At 38.1% G+C, this 22,784-nt stretch overlaps 1 protein-coding gene across 2 annotated transcripts in view; it reads left to right on the forward strand.

Annotated features, from left to right (window-relative positions):
- PTPRG (protein tyrosine phosphatase receptor type G) overlaps positions 1 to 22,784 on the forward strand; it is a 771,239-nt gene that overhangs the window by 694,635 nt on the left and 53,820 nt on the right. For both annotated transcript variants that reach the window (XM_023498086.2, XM_023498087.2), the window contains 2 exons: positions 5,548 to 5,639; positions 20,402 to 20,493. In XM_023498086.2, the coding sequence (XP_023353854.2) occupies positions 5,548 to 5,639; positions 20,402 to 20,493 (184 nt within the window). The remainder of the gene's footprint in view (positions 1 to 5,547; positions 5,640 to 20,401; positions 20,494 to 22,784) is intronic.

Here is a 22,784-nt window from a genome sequence, read left to right on the forward strand (position 1 = left end):
AAGCTATAGCTGAGATGAAATTATAATAACTTCCACCTGGATCATATTTTGCCGCTTACAAAGCACTTTCTTTTTTAAAAAATAGTATTTTATTTTTAGTCTTCAACATTCAAACATGAACTTTGATTTATCCAATTAAAAATAAACTCAGTGTTAGGGATTCATGTCAGCCTCTTTTTACCTTGTACAAGCAAACTGTCATTCAAAAGAAGACTCTTCAAAGACTGACGGTTTAACAAAACCTTGTGTTCCAAATTTTTCTCCCTTTCTTTCCCCTCCCCACCTCCCCAAGAAAGCAAGGAAGCCAATGAAGGTTAAACATGTGCAGTTCTTCTAAACATATTTTCATATTTGTCATGCTGCACAAATCAAAAGGGGAAAAAACACAAGAAAAAAGAGCAAGCAAATAAACAACAAAAAGGTGAAATACTATGCTTTGATTCACATTCGGTGTCTATAGTTCTTTCTGTGGATGTGGATGGCACACAAAGCACTTTCTTCATAATAACCCTTTTAGGTCAGGAGTGCAAAGATTGGGATACCCATTTCTCAGATGAAGAAATAGCTTTGGCCCTAGTCACATAGTATCTGAAATGGGATTTTATCCCAGATCCCCAGACTCCCAAGTGCAATGCTGTGTCTGTAAAATCAGCCATTATTAAGTGCTTGAAATACACCAGGAACACTCCTGAATTCTAGAGACTGTACACATAAAAGCAAAATGTACTTGCCCTCAAGTAGTTTACATTCTAATGGAGAAATAACGTGTGGACTCTAGGTACATAATAAGACAGGCAGAGCAGATGGAAGATAGTCTCAGAAGGAAAGGCACTGGCGGGGAAGAAATCCTAGGTATAGACAAGAACTTGAGCAGTAGAATGGAGACAATAGTGAAGGGCAGGGGTCCTCAGACTTTTTAAATAGGGGGCCAGTTCACTGTCCCTCAGATTGTTGGAAGTCCAGACTATAGTAAAAATAAAAACTTTGTTTTGTGGGCCTTTAAATAAAGAAACTTCATAGCCCTGGATGAGGGGGATAAACGTCCTCAGCTGCCGCATCTGGCCCACAGGCTGTAGTTTGAGGACCCCTGATGAAGGGCATTTTGGGAGAGGAACATTTATCCATTGTGACTGGACCACTGAGTGCCTGGACAAGAGGAATATAAGACTGAAAGTGAAGAGCCCCATATTATTGAGCACCTTAAAAGTCACAACAAGAAACAATAAAGAATTGCTAGAGGTTTTTTTAGAGCAAGTGACATGACCTGAAGTGTCTTGAATGGAATACATCACATAACAGTCTTAGAATAGCAAGAAGTAGAAGAGATTTCTAAGACATTTGATCCAACTCTCACATTTTGCAGAGGAGTAAACTGAGGCATTGAGAGCTGGAATACCATGCACTTTCATACAGGTACTAAGGCTCAAATGTAGGATTTAGGTGGTGCATCAGTCTGGACTCAAAAAGACTCATCTTGTGAATTTAAATCTGACCTCAGACATTTCTTTCAAGTCATTTCACCCAATTTGCCTCAGTTTCCTTATCCATAAAATGAGCAGAAGGAAATGGCAAATCCCTCCTGTATTTTTACCAAGAAAACCCCAAATGGGATTATGAAGAGTTGAATATGAATGGAAAACAGATACTAAATTTCAAAAGTAATATTTGAACCCAAATCCATCTGGACTTCTTCCCCTGCATCCTTCTGCCTCCTGGTATGTTCCACTTACTTTTCTTTAAGTGAAAGTCATGAAAATTTGTAGAAATTGTGTATGCATCTCGGTGCTCAAGGAAGAAACTTTGGAGCTTTGGGACATGTAAAAGATATTTTAGTGTTTCATTACACTTTTTAAAATGAAAATCATGTAAAAATTCACTCTGTTCCTCCCCAGTTGTGTATCCAGTCCAATCCTTTTCTCAGAGGAAGGATGTTCGGGTTTCATGTCGCACTAATCTGCATAGCACACCATTCTCTGGGCTCCTGCCCATGTGTGTCAGATGTGTATCTGCTGTCTGGCAATCACATAGTTATTTTGCCCCTGGGAAAAGCCATTAACAAAAGCCTAACACATGAGCTAGAAGGGAATGATTTTCCCCCCCTACAAATGGTTTTCTTTCCAAGATGACTGAGCTATCGCTTCACAGAGTTGTGAACTGTCAGACAGATATTTGGAATATGTGGTTTGACCTTTCCCAGATGTGGACATAACTGAACTAGCCCCTAAGTGAAAAATGGGTGCAAGACATTCATGCTTAGTAGAGGGGTTGTCTTTTAGAAGTCTTGGAGGTAGAAGTCAGGAAGTTATGGTTCCATTTGGAAAAGACTGACTTCCTCTAGCAGCGGAATTTGTTTGAGGGACCCAGCAAAGATAACCTTGGATAGCAGGGAGCCAGAACACCCCAAGTCCTCTGGAGCAGGATTTCCTTAGCACTGATGCCCCAACTAATTGTCTATGAGTGTGAATTTCAGAGTTCCTTTAACAGATAAATTTTATCTTGAATCTTGTTTGAAGCTTCCAAAACACTCTGAGATGGGAGAGAGCAGGAGAAATTATCTTCCATGTTGAAGAAAACTCAATTCAAAGTAGAAAGTGTCTATATTCTTCAGAGGCCTCAGGCAATCTAATATCAATCAGCAAGTGTTTATTGAATGCCTACTATGTGCCAATCACTGGAGATAGGTAATAAATAAATCAATCCTTCCCTTCAAGGAGTGTACAGTCTCCTGGCAGGGAAGCATCACATAAGTTCTTGTTTTTTCAAAGCCAAGTTCAGATTTTCATGGGATTTCTAAGGAATTTACTGTGAGGGCTTGTTTCATATCCATTGCAAGTAATTATAGATTGTTGTTTCTACAACAAAGGGAAAACAAGAAGGACATATATAAGGATACAAAAAATAAGTTCAAATAATGACAAAGTAGTCACACACAAGATCTGGATTTCCTCGGTGTCATTCTGGCCTGGGTATTGTCCTGGGAGCTAGGGATCCAGACAGATGAAATGCTCACTTCTCTCAAGTTCTTCATCATGGCTGATGGGGAAACCACATATACATCGAGAAACAAAGGAAGCCCCAATCCCATTTACATGGGATGTCTGATGAATTTACTCAGTAGGAGGTTGTTAAAACATCAAAGGCCATTTGACGTGTTTCATATTCATAAGTATTTTTCCTTCTAGGCTTAATCAATGTTCTGCTCACAGTATCCAAAATAATCAGTCAATAAGGATTCAGAATTGCCTACTATGGACACGTGCTACAATTATGCAAAGCTTTAATTGGATTTTTTGGCCTTATGATTCTGTAGCTTGAGAGTGCTCCCAATAAAGACACTGGTTCTCAGTGCAGATTAGCACCCACTCTCTAACGTAGAGTCTGAAAGAACTGCATATGGTGGACAACTAGATGGTACAGGAGGACCTGATTTGAATCCGGGGTCAGACACTTAACACTTCCTAGCTCTGCAACCCTAGACAAGTCACTTAACCCCAACTGCCTTATACACAATTTTTTTTAAAGAGTTGCATTTGGGCATTGAGAGATAAGGTGAGGTCCTGGTTCCCACGGCCAGCATGTGTCAGAAGTTGGATGTGAATTCATGTTGTCTTGATTCCAACACTATCCACTGTGACCCGTGGAGCATCCAAAGCCCAAAATAAAACAATCTCTGCCCTCAAGAAACTTAAATTCTCTCTTTTACAAAGAGGCAAGATTTTTCTTTTTAAGAAAAAAAAATGACAGATGGTTCTCAGAGAACCTGATTTTTTTCTTTCCTTCCCAGTCTGGAAGAATAGTTTAGTGCTTCTTTGTCAGGCAGGTGTCAGGCATGTTTGGCATGCCAAATCACCCCTAATGGGCTCCCTGGCAGGCGAGGCTCTTTCCCCATAGTGCTTAACTGTGAGATTGGTTAAGGACACTCTCTGAAAATAGTCTTTGCTTTTAAAGAAAGAATGGGGGGGGGGGGAACCTCCCACTGTGAAAGACGATCTTTTCTGATTGCATGCTGTTCTGCTAGTCCTATAGAAAGCTGAGCTCACATAACCTGCATGACTGCCGGGGCTCTTAGGCCCTGCAGAGACCCGCTGGAAGCTAAAGGAGCTGTTTGATTTTTTTTTTCATTTTCCATCTTCTGATTTCAGAGCATCAGGATATGTATGAAGTGCCAAACAGGGAAATTCAGGTTACTTTTGATCCTCTCAAGAAATTCCCCTAAAAAGAAAAGGGGAAAAAAAAGAAACAGGAAAGTTTGTTCATGATGACTCTTGGGGCTGTGGCCCTAATAAAAGCTAAGTTTTGGAGACTAAATTCATCCTGAATGAACTGAATACTCATGACCCAAGGACCTGCTAGGTGCAAGCTGCCACATGCATCATCCAGAGGACCTCAGGAGGGCGTTCTCTCTGGAAGGCTCTGGCTATTGTTCCGAGGCCCCTGACTATTGCTCAGGGACCCTTCCCAATCCACAATAGCCACTCACAGGGAGGGAGGCTCATTAAATATTCACTTGGTGCTCCCAGCAGCTCATTAAGGCAGTGATGGGCAGTGACGCGGATGCTGGAAAGCCCAGTCCCAGGCAGCATCGGTGAGCACAGGCTTCTTGGAACTCTCCAAGCCTTTCGGTTCAGTGCCTGTACTAGGATGACCAGTGCTTGCTCTCTGCTTTGCCTTACATACAGGTAAAAACCCCCAAAGAAGCTAAACCAGCAGACGGGCAGCTGGCACTCAGGCAGATCTAAGCTCTTAATAGATAGGGCCGGTCTGTCTAGCCTTTTTATTGTTGGTTGTAGTTGGCTGGCTTCTCCCTTGGTGAGTTTTTAGCACCTATTTGAATCTTTCTATAGCTCTGGGGGGCCCTAGCTTTTGAGCAGGAGGGATGAGTGAGAGCTATCGCTCTATTTGAGGGCAGTTTGGGGAGCTTTGGGGATAAGACTTCTAACACAGAATCTTAAAGTTAAACCCACAGGAGTATCTTTATCTTCTCTCCTCTTCTCCATTTATGCAGTAGGATTTTTATCCATGGCAGGAGTGTGTGTGTGAGGGGGGTGAGAGACAGAGAGAAACAAGAGAGAGAGAGACACACACACACATACACAGAGAGAGAAAAGGAAGGGAAGAAGGGAAGAAGGGAAGGAAGGAAAGAAGGAAGGAAGGAAGGAAGGAAGGAAGGAAGGAAGGAAGGAAGGAAGGAAGGAAGGAAGGAAGGAAGGAAGGAAGAAGAGAAAGGGAAGAAAGAGAGAATCTTTTATCTTCTCTAAAACAGGCTATTTAAATTTTCCTCTTTAATAAGCAGCTTGGATACTATAACAGCTAAAACTGCATGTTTTCTTTGGATAAATAAGATTTTTTTCCCCTGAAAGGCCAAAAGATGGGCATTATTAAAAGCCATTGGTTTCCCCCTCCTAACTTAAATTGTTTATCAGATGATTTGTAAAACTGGAGGAAAAATATTTCCTAGAAGATAATGAAAATAGAGGAAGCAGTCTCAACTTTCCTTTTCCCCTCACAGGGTTTCACAGTTTGTGTATTTTTCTTTTACCTTAACAGAAAGTGTTTCCAAACGGCTCATTTCTATGTGGAAGATAGCAGCTCCCCCCGTGTGGTCCCCAATGAGAGCATTCCTATCATCCCTATTCCAGGTAAGTCGGGGCTCTCTCTTTTCAATGTTTAGGTTTTTTTTCAGTGTCAATGATGATCTTCTGTGGTGTGTTCTTGCCTTGACAAAATATTGTCTATTAGGTAAGCTTTATGAGCTTGTCTTACCTGGACTGCTCTTCCCTCAGGACAGTTTAATGAAATCAAGTCATAATGTCAGTAATCTCAGCCCACTCCATATCTACTATGTAATTGGACTCCCTTAAACCAAACAAAAAGGTAGAGCTCATTATTAGCTCTGGATTCAGGAATGAAGGGAGAAATGATAGTAAAACAAAAGGGTAAAGTCTTTAACTCATCTCGTTATGATGTGGCTAAATTTATTTATAATTCTTTCTGGTATGGGAAAAGTACTGAATATATAGTCAGAGGACTTGAGTTCAAATCCCAGCTCTATAAGGAAGTCACTCAATTTTTTCTGGACCTCTGTTTCCTCAAATGTAAATGTAGATGATCTTGAAAGTCCCTTCCAGGTCTAAAGCTATGATCATATGATCCATTCATTTAAAAGTAATTAATAGATCTCAAGGGGGAAATGTTGGCTCTTGGACCATCTGTGTCACTAATTCCTAGGAAGGATAGAATGCGTGTTTTAGCCATCTTGGATGAAGTCAAATCAAATGAAGTAGTGTTTGCAGAGATCTCTACAAACCTTAAAGTACCATATAAATGGCTCTTATAATATATAATCAATAGAATATACAATTATATTAACTGTATGTTGCAATTAATACAATGTTAATATAATTGAGAGCTAGGTGCAGTGGATAGAATGCAAGGCCTGGAGTGAAGTCTCAGACACTACCAAATTGTTTACTCTGAGCAAGTCACATAACCCTGCTTGCCTCAGTTTCCTCATCTGTAAAATGAGCAGGAGAAATAAATGGTAAACCACTCCAGTATCTCTGCCAAGAAAATGGGGTCATGGAAAGTCAGACACAACTGAAATGACTGAATCATTTCTTTAAGCAAATCATTCCACCTTCTTAAACTGCAATTTGCTTTTCAATAAAATGAAGAAATTGGTTTCTCAGTTCTCTCCCAGGATAAAAGCTGATCTTATGTGAAGACAGGTAGGTAATTACCAGGAAGGAAGGAAGGAAAGAAGGAAAAAAAGGAGAGAGGGAGGAAGGAAGGGAAGGAGGAAGAGAGGGGGGGGAGAGAGGGAAAAAAGGAGAGAGGAGGAACTAAGACTCCCAGCAACTGAATGGATTGCCCATGATCAGCCCACCTAGTACCAAAGTTGGTAGAGTGAGCCCTTTTCTACCTCTGCATGCTACCTGAGGAAAGAAAAATGATATATTAAATTAGGGGGTCCTAGAGGGAAGGTTAGCCAAATTTAATCCTTTTATACTATTTTAAAAACAAAAGAAGGCCCAAGAGGCAGGACCAGATATTTAGATATTGTTCCCAACATTCTCCTGTGCAGGTCAAGTTCTGAAACTGCTTGTTGTGAGTACCTTGTGCTGGCCCAAGCTACAATAGCTTCAGAAATTTTGGTAGAATTGAAATGTGAGGTGCTTTTCTGATTCCTTTAAACTTGGATGTCAATCAGCTTTCCCAGATGTTTTTAAAGTACAATAACATTTCAGTGTTTTCAAAGTTGGCAACAATCTTAATAGGCACAAATTCCATTAAAACCCTTTATAGATGTAGTTTAGGAGGATATACATACTACAGACCAAGGGTGTCAAACTCAAATACAAACAGGGGCCATTGAATATAAAAAACAACCCTTTGGGTTACACATTGATTTAGCGCTAGAATGTAACATTGTCGGTGTTTTATTATATGTATAGTGTATTTATTTATTAGTATAGTCTATTTTTTTTTCAGTATATCTCCCAATTACATTTTAATCTCATTCAGCCCCCACTCAGGAGAACTGTGTTTGACACCTTTAATGTAGACTGTTATAACAGGCTTTTGTTTTATCCAGCTGTGTCTGAAGAGTACATTCAAATACATTCATTTGTATTAAAATGTCACTCTGTAAAGAAGTCATAAATCTGCCACCCCATCCATTTTTATCACTAAAACTTGGTATTGAATCAGCATGAGTGACAGGCATCTGTCATTGACCACATTAACCTTTGGTCATTTTCTTAGCTGTGGAGCATCATCCATGTAAGTAGTGTTTGGGTTTTTCCCCTCAGTTTTCCTTTCCACATCATCCCTGTAATTAATCTGATCCTTCAAATTCAGTAGGAAAAATCCCTCCCTTTTACTATAGCTGAGAGAAAACAGAGACAATCGTAGCCCCCCAAAAAGAGTAAATATGTATTCCAAGGAACCTTTCTGCAGTGAAGATAGTGTCACAGAGCCCCTTCCATAGAATATTCCTTAATATTTGTGATTCTTCTGCTATAACTGCAGGTCACACCTCTCTGCTATTGAAAGATGTTTTTCTAAGTTAAATGATAGAATCATTCTCTGATTTTTTTTTAAATTTTATTTCTGCTCTTAGAATAAGAATCAGAAGGTCTGGGGTCTCAAGCTGTGACTTGCTGACCATGTGACCTTGGACAGTCTTTTGCAAAGTAGAGATAAAAACTATCTTCTCTACTTTTCAGGTTGTTGTAAGAAGCAAATAAATAAAAAAAAATCATCAGGTAGTAACTGAAAGGGATCCTAGAAAATAATCTAGTTTTACTCCTTCACTTTATAGATGAGAAAACTGAGGCTCACATGACTTCCCCAAGGTCACACAAATAATAACCACTTCAGAAATTTACTGAAGGTTGGCTATGTTGAATTTGATCTTTCTAGTCTGGCTCAGACATTTGTCAGGGATATTAAGATTTTAAAAGCTTTTAAAGTATTATTATTCCCATTTCACAGATGAGAAAATGAAAACTTAGGGGTTAGATGACTTAGACAGGATGATTTGGTGGCCTCTTCTTTGTAAGATCTTTTCAATAAGATTTTTTTTTCATCTTCATTTTCATCATCAATAATTATCATGAATAATTTCTACAGTCTTTTCATCAACAAATCTTCCCAGTCCATGCAAAACCATATTTAATGTGGGATAAAGCTTAGTGTCTATGGAAGGTCTCTTTAAGTATACATTTTTCCCCCATTGAGCCTAAATCCTTCCACTCAGTCACAGGTAGTATTTTATGCAGAAATAATGCTGGATGTTAGTTCTAGTCCCAAGTCTTCCATCAATAAGCCCTGTGACTTTATACAAGTCACTTCCCATTCTGGGCCTCAGATTGCTCATCTATAAAACCTTGGGATTGGGCTATAAATCTACAATCGATCCATAGATACACCTCATTTTGCATAGTAGCAGCTGTGCCCTTGACAAGGGCTCTCAATCATTTTTGTGAATGGAATTTTAAATGTCGCATGGGGAGTTTACTGTTTAAAGGAACCCTGTGGTGAATCCCTTTATAATGACTTGTGATTCCCTAATTTATCTAAATTCAAATTTTCTGCTATTGAGTCAAGTCAACACAGACACAGTTGTATAAATAAATTTGCCGTTGACCCTTGACTAGGAAATTTTTGAGAGAAGATTGTCATTAAATGACCTTTCTGGTGTCCAAAGAAACCAGCACTGAAGGTTCAGAGCATCTTAAATTTCTTTTAAAAAATGAATGCTAGAGTCTTGTTTATGTGTTTCTCATTCTTCTGATAATGACATTTATCATGGTTATCCTGGTGTTCTGGATGCTACATTTTTAGAGCCCATTGCTTAAATGAGGAGAATTGATCAAAAAAGGCACCACCCAAAAGGATGCCATCTGAGAATCAGGGGAGCCTTTTGTTTTTGTGTTTCTGTCCTCAATGCCCATAGGACACTTGGCATGTAATTTTTAACAAATGCTTATTGATTGATTGTTATTCGTTGATAAGTCCTATTCTTGACTCCTCAGCACTTTTTGGCTGTCCATTTCTCCTGTCTTAAAAAAATAAAGTCACCCCCAATAGTTCTAGTCATCTTTATTATCTTCCTTCTTTTTGAGAGAAGGCCCATCAATCTACTAATGGATCCAGGAGAAGGAGATAAGAGAGGTCCATGTAGGCAAGATAGATTTGTTTTTAAATTCCTTTAACACAAATTAATACACAGTCAGCTGTGGTGTGTCAGGCTGTGAACAATCAGTTTTCATCTAGACAGATAGAAAGATAAATGTGCACCAGCATGAATTGAATATTGAAATTGAATTGTGAATTTTTTAAACTATTGTAAATAGTTTATCTATTTATGGCCAGTCGCCATGTTGAGTTTTATAGATTCTTATGGAGGAGGCCTAAAATTTAAGGATAACATTTTCATGTTAGTCTATCCTTGCTGATAACAAATGTCTTTTTACAGTCAATGAGCATTCATTAAGGTTTATTATGTACCAGGTACTCTGTGATGTGCTGGGGAAAAAATAAGAAGTAATACAAGATGGTAACCTCAACTATCCCTCCTGAGTATGCTTCCCCTAAATTAGAATTAGGAAGGATACTTCTTTAGATTTCTATCCCTTTAGAATTATACATTTATCTAATGTCAGAATTAGATATCCCTTTGACCTGGGGGGATTTTAAAGAAGGTCACCTGAAAAAAAAAAAACATTCATTGCATCTTTAATCAAAGTGTCATCAACATCATTTGTTTTTTTTTTTTTTGCTGGATCCATGATTTGTACAGGTGGGGAACTACTGGTATGGAAAGTCTTTCCACCAATGGAGATAAATCACTGTCTGAAATTTAGATTTCCAGAATTTTCTGGGACATTATGACATTAAAAGCTTGGATGAGGTTAAAAAAAAAAAAAGAGTTCAAGTCAAGGACAATTCTTAAAGCTGGGTCTTCCTCACTTTAAGACCAGAATCATGCAATTCTTCTATCTTTCTCTCCCACTGTCTTGCTTGTATCTCCTGTATACATATAATTAATAAATATAATATATCATGTATTATATATCAATATGTATAATATATATACATACATACACATATATATCTTCTTGTATACACATATATATTTGGGTGCTATATATTTTGTACATGTATTTATGTATGTAAACACATTAGATATTATTATGTAGCAATTCATAAATAATGTTCATGTTATGAACATTCCTTGATATTTTCAACATATAAATTTTTTATGAAGACATCTGTCATGTAACATTCTCTTTTTTAATATCAGAAACAAGTCCCATTCAGAAATCTGCCATAAAATTGTTCTGGCCCTAAAAGTGTAGATAGACCACGTTAAAAAGGCCCCACTTCCCTTGTCACAGTATCATGTGCTTAGAAATGACTTCTTTCTAAAAAGATGAAAAGTTAATTTCCCAACAAAAATGATTCTAAGAAATATTTAGCTGTTCACTGAAGGACTACAAATCAGCTAGAACTTTCTCTCCTGGTACTTGGCCACTCAGCAGTTAAAGTGCATTTGACACTTTGAAGGTCACTGCCTTTAGTAGGGTCCCAGACTGGGGAGGGGTCTAAAATGTGAAGTTCCAAACCCTTGAGATTTAACCAACCTGGCTGGCATATTTTATTCATACAGAGATGATCTCTAGAGGAGACTCATTGGTCTTTTGACAAACATCAAGCCCTTTCTTTACTGACTTTATTGTGTCATAAATGAAAAGAGATTTTTATGGCAAGAAATAAAATATCTGTCTTTTGTGTTCTTCCCTGTATTGTGTGAGTTGGGCTAAAGAGAATCTGCTTTTTCTCTCCTAATGGGGGTGCTCATGCCTTCCTTGATGACACATACTCATTTCAGCTTTATTAGAAACTTTGATTAGGTCTCTTTCTTGGATGCAAAATAATAATAATAATAATAATGTTCTACCTTGAAAGAGGCTTGAAATTTCTCTGTCAACTACTATTTGCTTGAAAGGGACATCCAGAAAAAGTCTTCTCAATGTTTGGTTTGCCAAATATTTTAGGCCATTTATTATTGAAGAGTTATATTAATGTGTTTTCCTCCCTTCCCGATTATTTTTGTTTCCTTCATTTGCTCCTATTTCTCTTCCTGTTCTCTATATGTGAGTTTTTCCTGAAGCATAATCCTTGGCCTTCTCCATAAATAATAACAACAACAACAATTAATATTAATAAAGTGTGTTAAGGTTTTCAAAGCATTTTTAAAATTTTATCTCATTTGTTCTTCCCGACAACCCTGTAAGGTAGGCACTGTTATCATTCTTATTTTACAGCTGAGGAAACTGAGGCTGAGAGAAATTAGATAATGTGTCCTATGTCTTATTGCTCATAGCATCTCTTCTCATAATAAGCATCTAAGGTGGGATTCAAACTTAGGAGGAGTTCTTGGCTTCCCCTTGCAATCAAAAGTCAGATCTCTTTGATTCCTCCTAGATTGGGTTAGGTGCAAACTTTGTCAAATTTGGAGGGCAGGTCACTTAGAGCTAGAACAGGCAAACAGACCAGAAGGAAAAAGATCCAGGCCCCTAGAGTGCCCTTGCTCTGATGTTAGTTGGCTACATAAGGATAGTTGTAAATGAAATCTCTTTCTGATTGCACTATCCCATTCCTTCCTTAAAGTTCTAAATCATAATGATGAAGCTTACTTTTCTAGAGCTTGTGATTTTGACATTTGTTGTCTTGTCTGGAGACAAGTGTAAACCCCCTGTAACCTTCTATAAAGTGATTAGTGAACCTCTTTTCATTCCTACAAAAACACTAAGAATGAGGAAGGAGAAATGGTTGGCCCATATTCCTAGGATTCTAACTTGAGAGCTGGAAGGACCCTAGAAATCGTGAGGTCCATCCCCCCCCCCAAGATGAGGAAACTGAGGCCCTGAGAGGCTAAAAAACAATCATGAACTACCAAGTATCAGAAGTGAGATTTGAACCCAGCTTCATAGCTTGAGCATTAACAGTAGAGATAAGTCTTCCTCTGAACCTTGGTCTTCTTTCCATGGTTCCTTCCACCAATAATGCTGTTGGTGGTACAGTTCCTAGCAGGCTTGAATTCTACCTTCAAGAGACAATATTGCCTTTCCAAGACTCACTTTCTTCATTTGTAAAATGAGATGTTTGGATTCATCCTACTGTGAGCTTGTATTCCTTAGATCGATCCAGCCCACTGTTTGACACGGAATAGGTAATTCATAAATGCTTTTTGATTGATGGATGATGTATGTAAAATGCTTTGCAAACTTTTAAAGCACCATAGAAAAGACAGGACCATTACTGGACACAATTTAACTTTTTCTGTTAACTCATTTTGGGAGGATAATCAGCCTGTGCTTTCATTAACACAGGGAATCCTCAGAGATCAAACGCCCATGATTGATGTAGCTTTGTACCTGCTCTGCAACTTCCCATCTTAAAACTACCAGGGACACTGGGAGCATGAGCAGTACCCCTGATCACACAGTCAGTTTGTGTCAGGGTGGTACTTGAACCTGCCTCTTCCCAACACCAAACCCAGCTCCCTATCTGCTATATCTCAGAGCCTCTCATTAGTGACATCCTTTATTATATTAACAATTAATTGGTTGACATTAATGACACCATTAATTACATTAATCATACAGGATTCTTTGAGATTTAAAAGGCTTCTTTAAGACTACCTTTCACAATAATAATAACATATATGTAGCACTTACTTGTACCAGACACTTGACTGAGTGCTTTATAAATATCTCATTTGTTCTTCACAACATCCCTTCAGTGTAGATGCTATTATTATCTCCTTTTTATAGATGAGAAACTAAGGCAAACAGGTTCAAGGGATGTGCCCATGATCCCACTATTAGTGAGGGTCTCTAGCTAGATTTGAATTCCGGTTCCCCAGGGCATTATTCATTGCCTCACCTAGCTATTTCTACAGACTGGTCTTTTTTGGTTTTTTGGTTTTTTGGAATGAAATGGATCCCAGCCCAATTTCCAGACTTGGCAACACTGAACTTAAAACCCAGTACACTACTCACTGGGTAAGGGCAGCTAGGTATTGCAGTGCATAGAGCTTGAAGCCAGGAGACTCTCTGTTCAGTCTTGCCTGTGTGACCCTGAATTAGTTCCCTAAACTCTTAGAGCTTCAAACTGCTCTCAGAGACTTATTTGGAGAAATGGGACTGACCTGCAGCAGTTGAAGGCTTCGTCACCGGGGAATTTCTTATACCAGTCCCCTTTCCCACCTTTAATAATTTTGTGCTCTGAACCTACAAATGAGAAGTGAATTGACTTGCCCAGGGTCACCCAGTCAGTAAATGGCTGAGGTCATCTTTGAACTCTAGTTTTACTTGTTCCAGGGTTGGCATTCTATCCACTGAGCCACCTAGGTTTCTTATGCCTGTGACATAGTAGGTGTTTAATAAGTGCTTGTTCTTTGATCAAAACTTCTTCCTGTTTTCCTTTATCAATTTAACAAGTGATTACTGGTGATATTAAAAGTAAAAATACAGTCCTGACCCTTCAGTATCATTCCTTTGGCAATCTAGAAACTTTCCAGGGAGTTTGTCTTTCTATGATCTTATTGATGAGAGCGCTTTAACCAAATCATGACCCAGCCTTCCTGCATTTCCTGGTGAGTCTCATCTGTACCATTCTATATATCTGCTACATCCAATGTCCAGGCAAATTTCCCTTTCTCTTGACATCACATGGTCAGCAATGTGGCTTGTTTATCTATTCTTTCTCTCTCCCTCTCCCTCCTTCTCCTTCTGTTTTCCTCTTCCTTCCTCCATCTCTCTTCTCCTTTCTTCTTGGTCCTTAAAGCTCTCTCTTCTCCCTGATGAACCAGCTCTTCCCAGATTTCCTTTACCAGTCAATGGCCCAGCCGTTTCTAGATCACCAACTTAAAACTTGAAATCTCAGTTATTCCTCTCTTCATTGTCCATCTTCTTGTTTCTTCTCTATTCTCTCTTTGTCCTCTACCCTCCCACCAGTCTTTTCTCCACTCTAGCACATCCTACGGATTACTAAATGCCTTAAGAGTGCTTATCATCATATGGGTTTTTCTCCCAAAGCTTTAGTGACTCCCTTTCTAACTGCATTACATCTACACTGCTTTGCTTGGCTCCCTGGTATTCATTATACAACCACTAGGGCCCTGGACACTTCTCACTACTTCCAATATATTCCAGTGTAATCATTCAAGTATTAAATATGCATTAATCACTTAATTTTATGTCAGGCATTGTACTAAGTCCTAGAAATAAAAATAAAAGCAGAAAGACAATCCCTGACCTCAAAGAGTTCATCTCAAATGGGAAAACAACACATACGGAAGCTAAAAGGGGAAGGAGGGACAAATGATGAAGGTTCTTTGCTCCTAGAAAATGTAAAGAAAATTTGCAATCAGAAGTGTCGTCTACAAAATAATGCAAAATGGCAGGTTTCGGCGTCTGTTCATTGAAATGGAGGTTCTGAGAAAAATCAGTTAATCTGAGATTGTGGAAGGTGTTTCCAATGTGTGAAAACCTGAGGTAGAGTGAGTTTCTGAAGCATTCTGGGAAAAGTCCAGACAATCAGGAATACAGCTTTCTATAATATTACTGAATTGAATGATTCATTTACTAATGCATGTCCCACCTCAAAATCTAGATGGTCTTGTTACTGTCTTGTGAATAGGCCAGAATCATTCTTGCCTCCATATATGGCTCTTGTCACTCTATTCACCAGGAAAATCTCCTTCTCCCCAAATGGGATCATAAAAAGTTGGACACAACTGAAAATACTGAACCACAAAGCAACAAAAATTATATAGAAAGCTCTCTTCTAGGTGAGGAAAAAACTCAATACTCCCTATCATCCAAAAAAACTAAATACTCCCTAAATACTATTTTTAATACCTATATCCAGATGCTCACATTTTAAAGAGAGAATACATCATTGAATGCAAGTGTCAAGAGGTTCACAATGGCTTTCTTTAGTAGCCTATCTGAAACTTACCTATTCTTTAAAATCCACATTCACTAAACCTTCAGTAGTGCTCAGTCTTCACTGGCCATAGTGTAAATGTCTGTAATACACAATTTAGCGCTTCATTTAGTTTTGTCTTATTGCTGCTTGATGAGTGCTAATCTCATCTCCCTGATTCAATTGTAAATTCTTTGAGGGCAGGGATTAGAGAATATCCCTTTTCCTCTATCACCTAGATCAGGGCTGAGTGTCCAGTAAGTAATTAAAAGAATATTTGTCTGGTGGATTCTCCAGAGGTAATTATATCCACTGGACATATCCAACATTCACTACCAGAAAATGTAAAATAATTGCTTCCCCTTTTTGTGTCAGGGATAGACAAATATAGTATTTATTATGTGCTAGACTCTGAAGATAAGCAAGCAAAAAAGTCCCTGCCACAGTCTAATTATGGAAGCCAGCACATATGGGGAGCTGGCAGTTGGATGGGCAAGAAGGAAAGGCTTCTCCTAGGTTTGATCTGTAGCAAAATAAGGCAAAAGTTCACTTTTTAAAGCCTTCTGTCCAAGTGTTAGAGTTTAAGATTTGGGGATGGGGAGGAAATGTGGATGAGCCCAATTCAGCTGCCATTGCCTCCATCCCACCCACTCAGATAGGAGCTTAGTCCTTGAGCTTGTGTTCCTACATATAATATAAAGATTGATCTTATGTTATAGGCCTAAAATGATATCCTTAAATTATAGACCTTGAAGAATGTGTTTAAGATGCTCAAAAAAAAAAAAAAAAGATTCCAAAAGAAAATTACTTACAGTATCATGATTTACAAGATTAAAAACTAACATAATGTAACATATTAGCCATCTGCTCTTCTTTCTTATTTTTAATACCTACAAGCTACAATAATTTTATCATTTTACTTCTAGCATTTTTCAAAAGAATTTAACAAAAAGAATATCTATTGACCTTCTAATTAGTCAGCAGATTTCAATCATTTTTCCAGAGGCTAAAAAGTGGAGTAGCTTCTGAATTTCACTGACTTTGATTGAAGGCAGGAATACAGAATTGTCTGGTGAGTGATGGTAGTCAATAAAGAAAATTTTAAGGCAGTTTAGTATAACTTGCAGTATGCTAGCTCATTGTTGGCTTCTGGGAGTCCTCAAAGGGGTACAGTTTAATCTTCCTTTGATAAAAATATAATTTTATGAAATTGGGTCATTCTAGTTAACAAATATCAGTAATAGGACAGGAGTTTCTATTCATGTTTTATACACTAAGTTGATGAGAATCATCAATTAAACAAAACATTTTAAGGCTATTAACAAGCCATAGAGCATCCAGACAAAGGTAAGCAGTGAGATAAGACTAATTCAATTCAACAGGCATTAATATCAAGTTTCTGTTACATCGAAAAGGCAGTCAGGTGATGCATTGGATAAAATGCCAGGCCTGGAGCCAGCAAGACTCCTCTTCCTGACTTCTAATCCTGCCTCAGATACTTCCTTGGTGCCTCAGTTTCCTTATCTTTAAAAGGAATCTTTGCCAAGTATCTTTGTCAAGAAACCCCAAATGGGGTCATGAAGAATCAGACATAACTGAAAGCATTGAACCACAAAGACAAAAATTATGTAAAAAGCACTCTTCTGGGTGAGAAAGATAGTTTCTTAACAGATTCCCCCCCCCCCAAAAAAAAAATGAATGAGTTCTCTATCAATAGATACTTTTAAGTTGCAGCTTAGATGACCATTCTTTAGGAAACTGTAGAGGGAGGTACCTATGCGGGTATGGAGTCAGGCTAGATTGCCTGAGGTCCTTGGTAACTCTGAGGGTCTGTGAATTAACAGAATAGGCTGTGATTCCAAGAAATATTTTTGATAAAACTTACATCATGCTCTTCCTTGGTAAGTTAACTCATAAAATGGTTTTCACTTGCACTTTTGTCTCTGAAGTCACTAGAAATCCTGGATTCTAGGCTATCATAATAGGAACATCTAGTGTTAGAAATGAGCTTCCCCAGAAAAACCTATTAAATTATTAAATTGCTCAGTTCCCCTCATGACAGCAGTAATGTCTCCTCTACTTCTAAACAAATAGGGAAGAAATACCTAGTGGATAACAAAGGCTGCAGATTGTGGTCAAATATTTACCAAGTTAATACCTTTTGACATGTTGGATTTCTTTCCAGGTTGGTTTTGGTTTTGTTTGCTTATTTGGTTGCTTTTTTTTTTTTTAATTTATGATTCTTTACTCTAATGAAAAACTAAACATGCAGAATGAGACACACACTTTTGGACATAGCCAGTAAGGAAACTTGATTTGCTTAGCCTGCTATGTTTGTTAAAAGGATTTGGAGTTATAGTTTTTTTTTTCTCTTCTTTACAAGTGTTTGACAATTTAAATATATATATATATATTCTTTGAGTAGATATGGTTTATCCTTTTTTTTTTGTCTACTAATTCAACTAGCATTTTTAAACACCTACTATGTGCCAGGTACTACTATACTAAGTAACAAAAAAAACAAAACCAAGTTTCTTCCTTTTTAAAGCTCACATTCTATTGTGGGGAAACCAAAACATAAAATTAAATCCAAAATATACAAAGTGATAGCAAGTAATTTCTAGAAAGAAGGGATCAGCAAATGCGAGGATCATGATAACCTTCCTGTAGGAAGTGCCAACCGAGTTTAGCTTTGGAAGAAATTAGGAACCTTTGAAGGGGAGATCTAGGGGAGGAAGATTTATTTTCCTCCATATTTGATTATCTTTAAAGCCCTTTGATTATCTTTAAATGTTCTGCAAGTTGTCTCCACAGTTAATCCTTTCTTGCCCTTAGCTTGAGTTCTTTTCTTATCACTTATTCTCTCCATGCCTCTTTTCTACTTAGAATATTTTATATAGGAAGTATTGATAGGATTAATTTGAAAATTTCCTTCAATTCTACAGCCTCTGAAATCTTTTGGGAGGAAAATTTTGGCCCAGTTTATTTTGTTACTGCATATCATGTCCGTTTTGGAATCCTGGGATTTCTTGGGCATCGCTGATTTTTGCTATATCTAAGCGTCTGCCTCAAATTCAGAAAAAAAAAAAAAAATACTTGTGATTTTAGTAAGTTCGTCTTTAGGCAGATTTCCTAAATGATTAAGTTTTTAACTTCTTATGCAAGCATTTTGATCAGATTTCACTTCCGATAACCACTTGGATTAAGCCCATGCTCTTGCCTTTCTTGAACGAAGCAGAAAGAGACAAGTGATTTTCCCCTTAAGAATGATTCCAGTTTGAAAATGTCAATAGATGCAAAAAGCCGCCCCAGAGCTTTGCTCTCCCGAATGGAAGTGGAGTAGTAATGACATAGTCAATGGTAACTGTCACCGAATAAAGAGAAATCAGATTGTCAGGCCTGGATCTATAAAATTCTTGCCAAAGTAGGACCTCATTTACACATACATCTCTTCATACCCTTTGCTAAGAAAAGCATCTGTGACAGTTTAGATGTTTGTTCGTTTGCCAAAGATCTTTCACTCTGAATAAAGTAAATATCATGTCTGCTGTTTATCTTCAAAATCCGATAGAATTTTTTTTTAAAAAAAAAGAAATATTGGGGAGGAAGGAAGAAATTAGGGGGTTCCGGAGATGAGCAGTGGGCTTTCTGGCAGTACTGACAATGCCAGATGAGAGTGGATAAATTCATGTTTAACATAAAATAGGTACTATAGCTGAATGAGCACCACAAGGTCTAGAACTGTCTTTTCGAAATGAGGCAGGTGACCACGGATTGGGTTGGACGGCCTTCTAGAACCCACTCCCAGGTCCTGACAATTCCAAAAGATCCAGCTACTTCAGTCAGACTGGTTGTTTGGCATCGTTCAGGCACAGCTGCCTCAATCAAAAATTTTGAGCAATTTTTTTTTTGGCCTCGGAAGCCAACTGGTGCAATGCCATGTGTCTGCAAGTGGGTGCAAAACAGCTTCAACTTCAAAGATTGGAAGCAGGATGTAATTGCTCTATACTCAAAGGTGAGCCCACTGAACAGGGAGTTTACATTAGAGAACCTAATAAAATGTCATGTCTGGGCTACAGAAAATTAGTCAGCAAAGAGACGTCCCCCACTGAGGTCACTTTTCATTTAAGAGCTTGGTGTGGTAGTGTAACAGAGAAAAATTATCTTGAAAGGCTTAAAATGAAGGGAATTTGCTTAGTTCCCCCTTTCATTTCAAATTTGATTCACTGCAACAAGCACATATTAAGTACCTGTTCCACGCCAGGTACCATGCTCAAGATATAAAAAGAGACAAGAAAAAAAGGCCAGTGCTCAAAAGAACTTTGGAATACATTTGTGCAGCTAAGTCAATATGGGGCGGTCCAAAAAGGGAGATGACCTTAAGAATTAGGAGAAAAGCTTCCCAAAGGGGCCCAAGCACTACTCCCCCATTTTACAGATGAGGAAACTAAAGATGCTTATATTCTATCGAGGAAGGAAATCAAAACGTGCCATCCAGTTAAATAGAAACTTCTCACAAAGTGATACCAAATAAATTCTAGAGAAAAGGGAAGTGGTTTGCTCAGGAAGTAAGCAGAAGTGAGATGTGAAACCACGTCTTCCGACTCCTGAGCCAATAGGCGTATTATTGTGTCACAGAACCTCGCAAAGGAAGCTGGAGGCTCAAAGAGGCCTCCCGCAGCCAGAGCCCAATTTCAGATATCGAATGGGTGCATCTGCCCTGGCTAACACAACCAGACTCTGAATTTGGCAAAGAGATTACAAAGTGCTTCAAAGAGTGCAAGCATATAATAAATGTTTGTTGAATTGAGTAAAATTTCTTTAAAAAAAAAAAAAGTGTGGACCTGATTCATGGAAGAATTAGCATGTGATTCTGAATTTCTTCTCCTTTCTACAGATGACATGGAAGCCATTCCTGTCAAGCAGTTTGTTAAACATATCAGTGAGCTCTATTCAAATAACCAGCATGGATTCTCCGAAGACTTTGAGGTAGGTTTCAGAACCAGAGCTGAGCTTCCAGGAAATTGGCCTGTATTTGGGGTTTGAGTATTGGAGCTTTATTTGTTTTTGTTTTTACTTCAGGATGCTTTTGAAAGAACTCTTCAGCTTCATGTTTATCGATCATTTTTTTAAAGTTTATTTTAAATATTCATTTAATTTATTTTTAAATTCAAAATCAATTCAAAATTAAATTCAAATTTTATTTTAAATAAAATATTTGTTTAGCATATATACTTAGTTTAATGGAATATCAATAATTAGCATTTACTCATTATTTTAAGATTTGCAATGCACTTTGCAAATATTATCTCTTAATCCTGAAAACTCTGGGAAGTAGGTAACCATTTTAGAGATGAAGAAGCCGAGGCAGATGGAAGTTAAGTAACTGAGGATCACACAGCTGGTGTCTGAGGTCAGATTTTAATTTAAGACTTCCTGAGAATATATGCTTAAATTGTGGAGCCACAGTGAACTTCAGCTTTCTCATCCATAAAAACAAGGTTAATATCTATCTTCCTCTCTCTCCCAGGGATATCTATGAGAACCAAATAAGAGAAATAGCGTATAGAAAGGACTTGGCAAATCCAAAAACACTATATAAATGTGAGCTCATTTTATTATTTTCAGAATTCAAAATGGCATTCTTTTCACAAATTAATTTCTTTAATTTGCAAAATTTTATATTGTTTTAGTGATTTCTTTCATTTTTATATCCTTTTAAATACCCCTCCCCTCTACTGCCTATTACTCTTATAAGAATTTAGATTAATATCCTTTTCATAATAGAAACTATTTCTTCATTTAAAATCAATCTTATTTTTATCGCTATCTTTTGTTTTTCTGTTACCCTAATTTCCAAGCAGATCCCTCTCCCCTCTTCTACCTACCGAGCCAAAAATAAATAGTGATAGGGGATAGGGAACCTGGACCAATGATTTCATTGCTATAGAGAATCCCAGGGAAGGAAATTTCATATGCCAATAAGGATCAGCATCTTCCCTGCCACTTGTATTCAGGAATGCTCAGAGGTTAAATTACTTGCCCAGGGTCATTATGTATCTGAGAGGGAGGATTAAATCCAAGCCTTCCTAGCCTTAAAAGTGGTCCTCTTTCTACTCAGCCAGTCTAAAAAGGGTCCATTTCTGCCAAGCCAGCTATGACTGATATCACATACTCCCATAACCCTCCACTTCTACAAAGAAAGAGAGGGTTCTATTTTCTATTAAGTTCTTTCTCAAATGATCCAATTAATAATAATAGTTGCTAATTAGATAACGCATTAGTTTTCTCAAACCATATTCCTTTACAAAGTCTTGAGTATTAGGCTTTAGGGGGGAGGAGGAATAATATCACAAATTTAGAGCTGCTAAAATGGACCTTAGAAATCATATAGTACAAACCTTCATTTTACTGCTGGGGAAACTGAGGCTCAGAGATAGTATGTGACTTGCCCAGAGTTACACAACAACTGAGTGTCAGAGTCAGCATTTGAACAACATCCCTACATCCCTATGGTATGGATGAGTGTGTGGAAGCTCTTCACAGCTAAGTTTTGCCCAAAGCCACAACTAGCACCCAGTCTCCAAGGACTGATGAATAATCCAAAGAATTAGTAAGCCTCTAGTTAAATAGAAAAGAAAAAGGAATGGGATAAAAACTAACATTTCTGCCTCTATCCAAACTTAAACTTTGAGGAGGCATTGCCAGACCAGCCCTTGCCCCTTAGATTAGAGCAAGTTCCTTGTACCCCTTCTTCCAGTGACATCTCTGAGCATCAGTAGGAAGGAGCCAAGTGAAGACACAGGCTTATGGCTATGATCGATACTGAGAGGTTGAAAACAAGGTGGAGGGTAGCATCAAGTCCCCTGTCAGCTTTTGAGTCAATGCCAGTGCACCAGTGACAGGGTGTAAATGAGCTGTTAAACAGATTGCCCTCTTCCCAAGAGAAGAAGCTTGACTTTGAGAGTTTACAAGTAGGAGCACACTGATTGAAATTCAAACTTCCCCATTCTTCCTGCCTTGCTGCTAACTGGCTGTGTGATCTTGGCCAAGTCATTTGAAGAGACAGAGCAGCTTCTCAATTTCTTCATCTGTAAAATGGGGACACTCTTAACTGCCTGACCTACTCCCAGGATGCGTTCAATGAGTCGATGACAGCTGAGTTTTAGAAAACTATAAACTCTCTGCAAGTGTCTGATACAGAGAGTAATATGAAAAACAATAATCTTTAGCTTTATACGTGAACATCCTTCAAGGAGAATCTGCTAAATTCAATGGTA

This window comes from Sarcophilus harrisii, chromosome 1, assembly GCF_902635505.1.
Source record: "Sarcophilus harrisii chromosome 1, mSarHar1.11, whole genome shotgun sequence".
In the NCBI taxonomy this organism is placed as follows: Eukaryota; Metazoa; Chordata; class Mammalia; order Dasyuromorphia; family Dasyuridae; genus Sarcophilus; species Sarcophilus harrisii.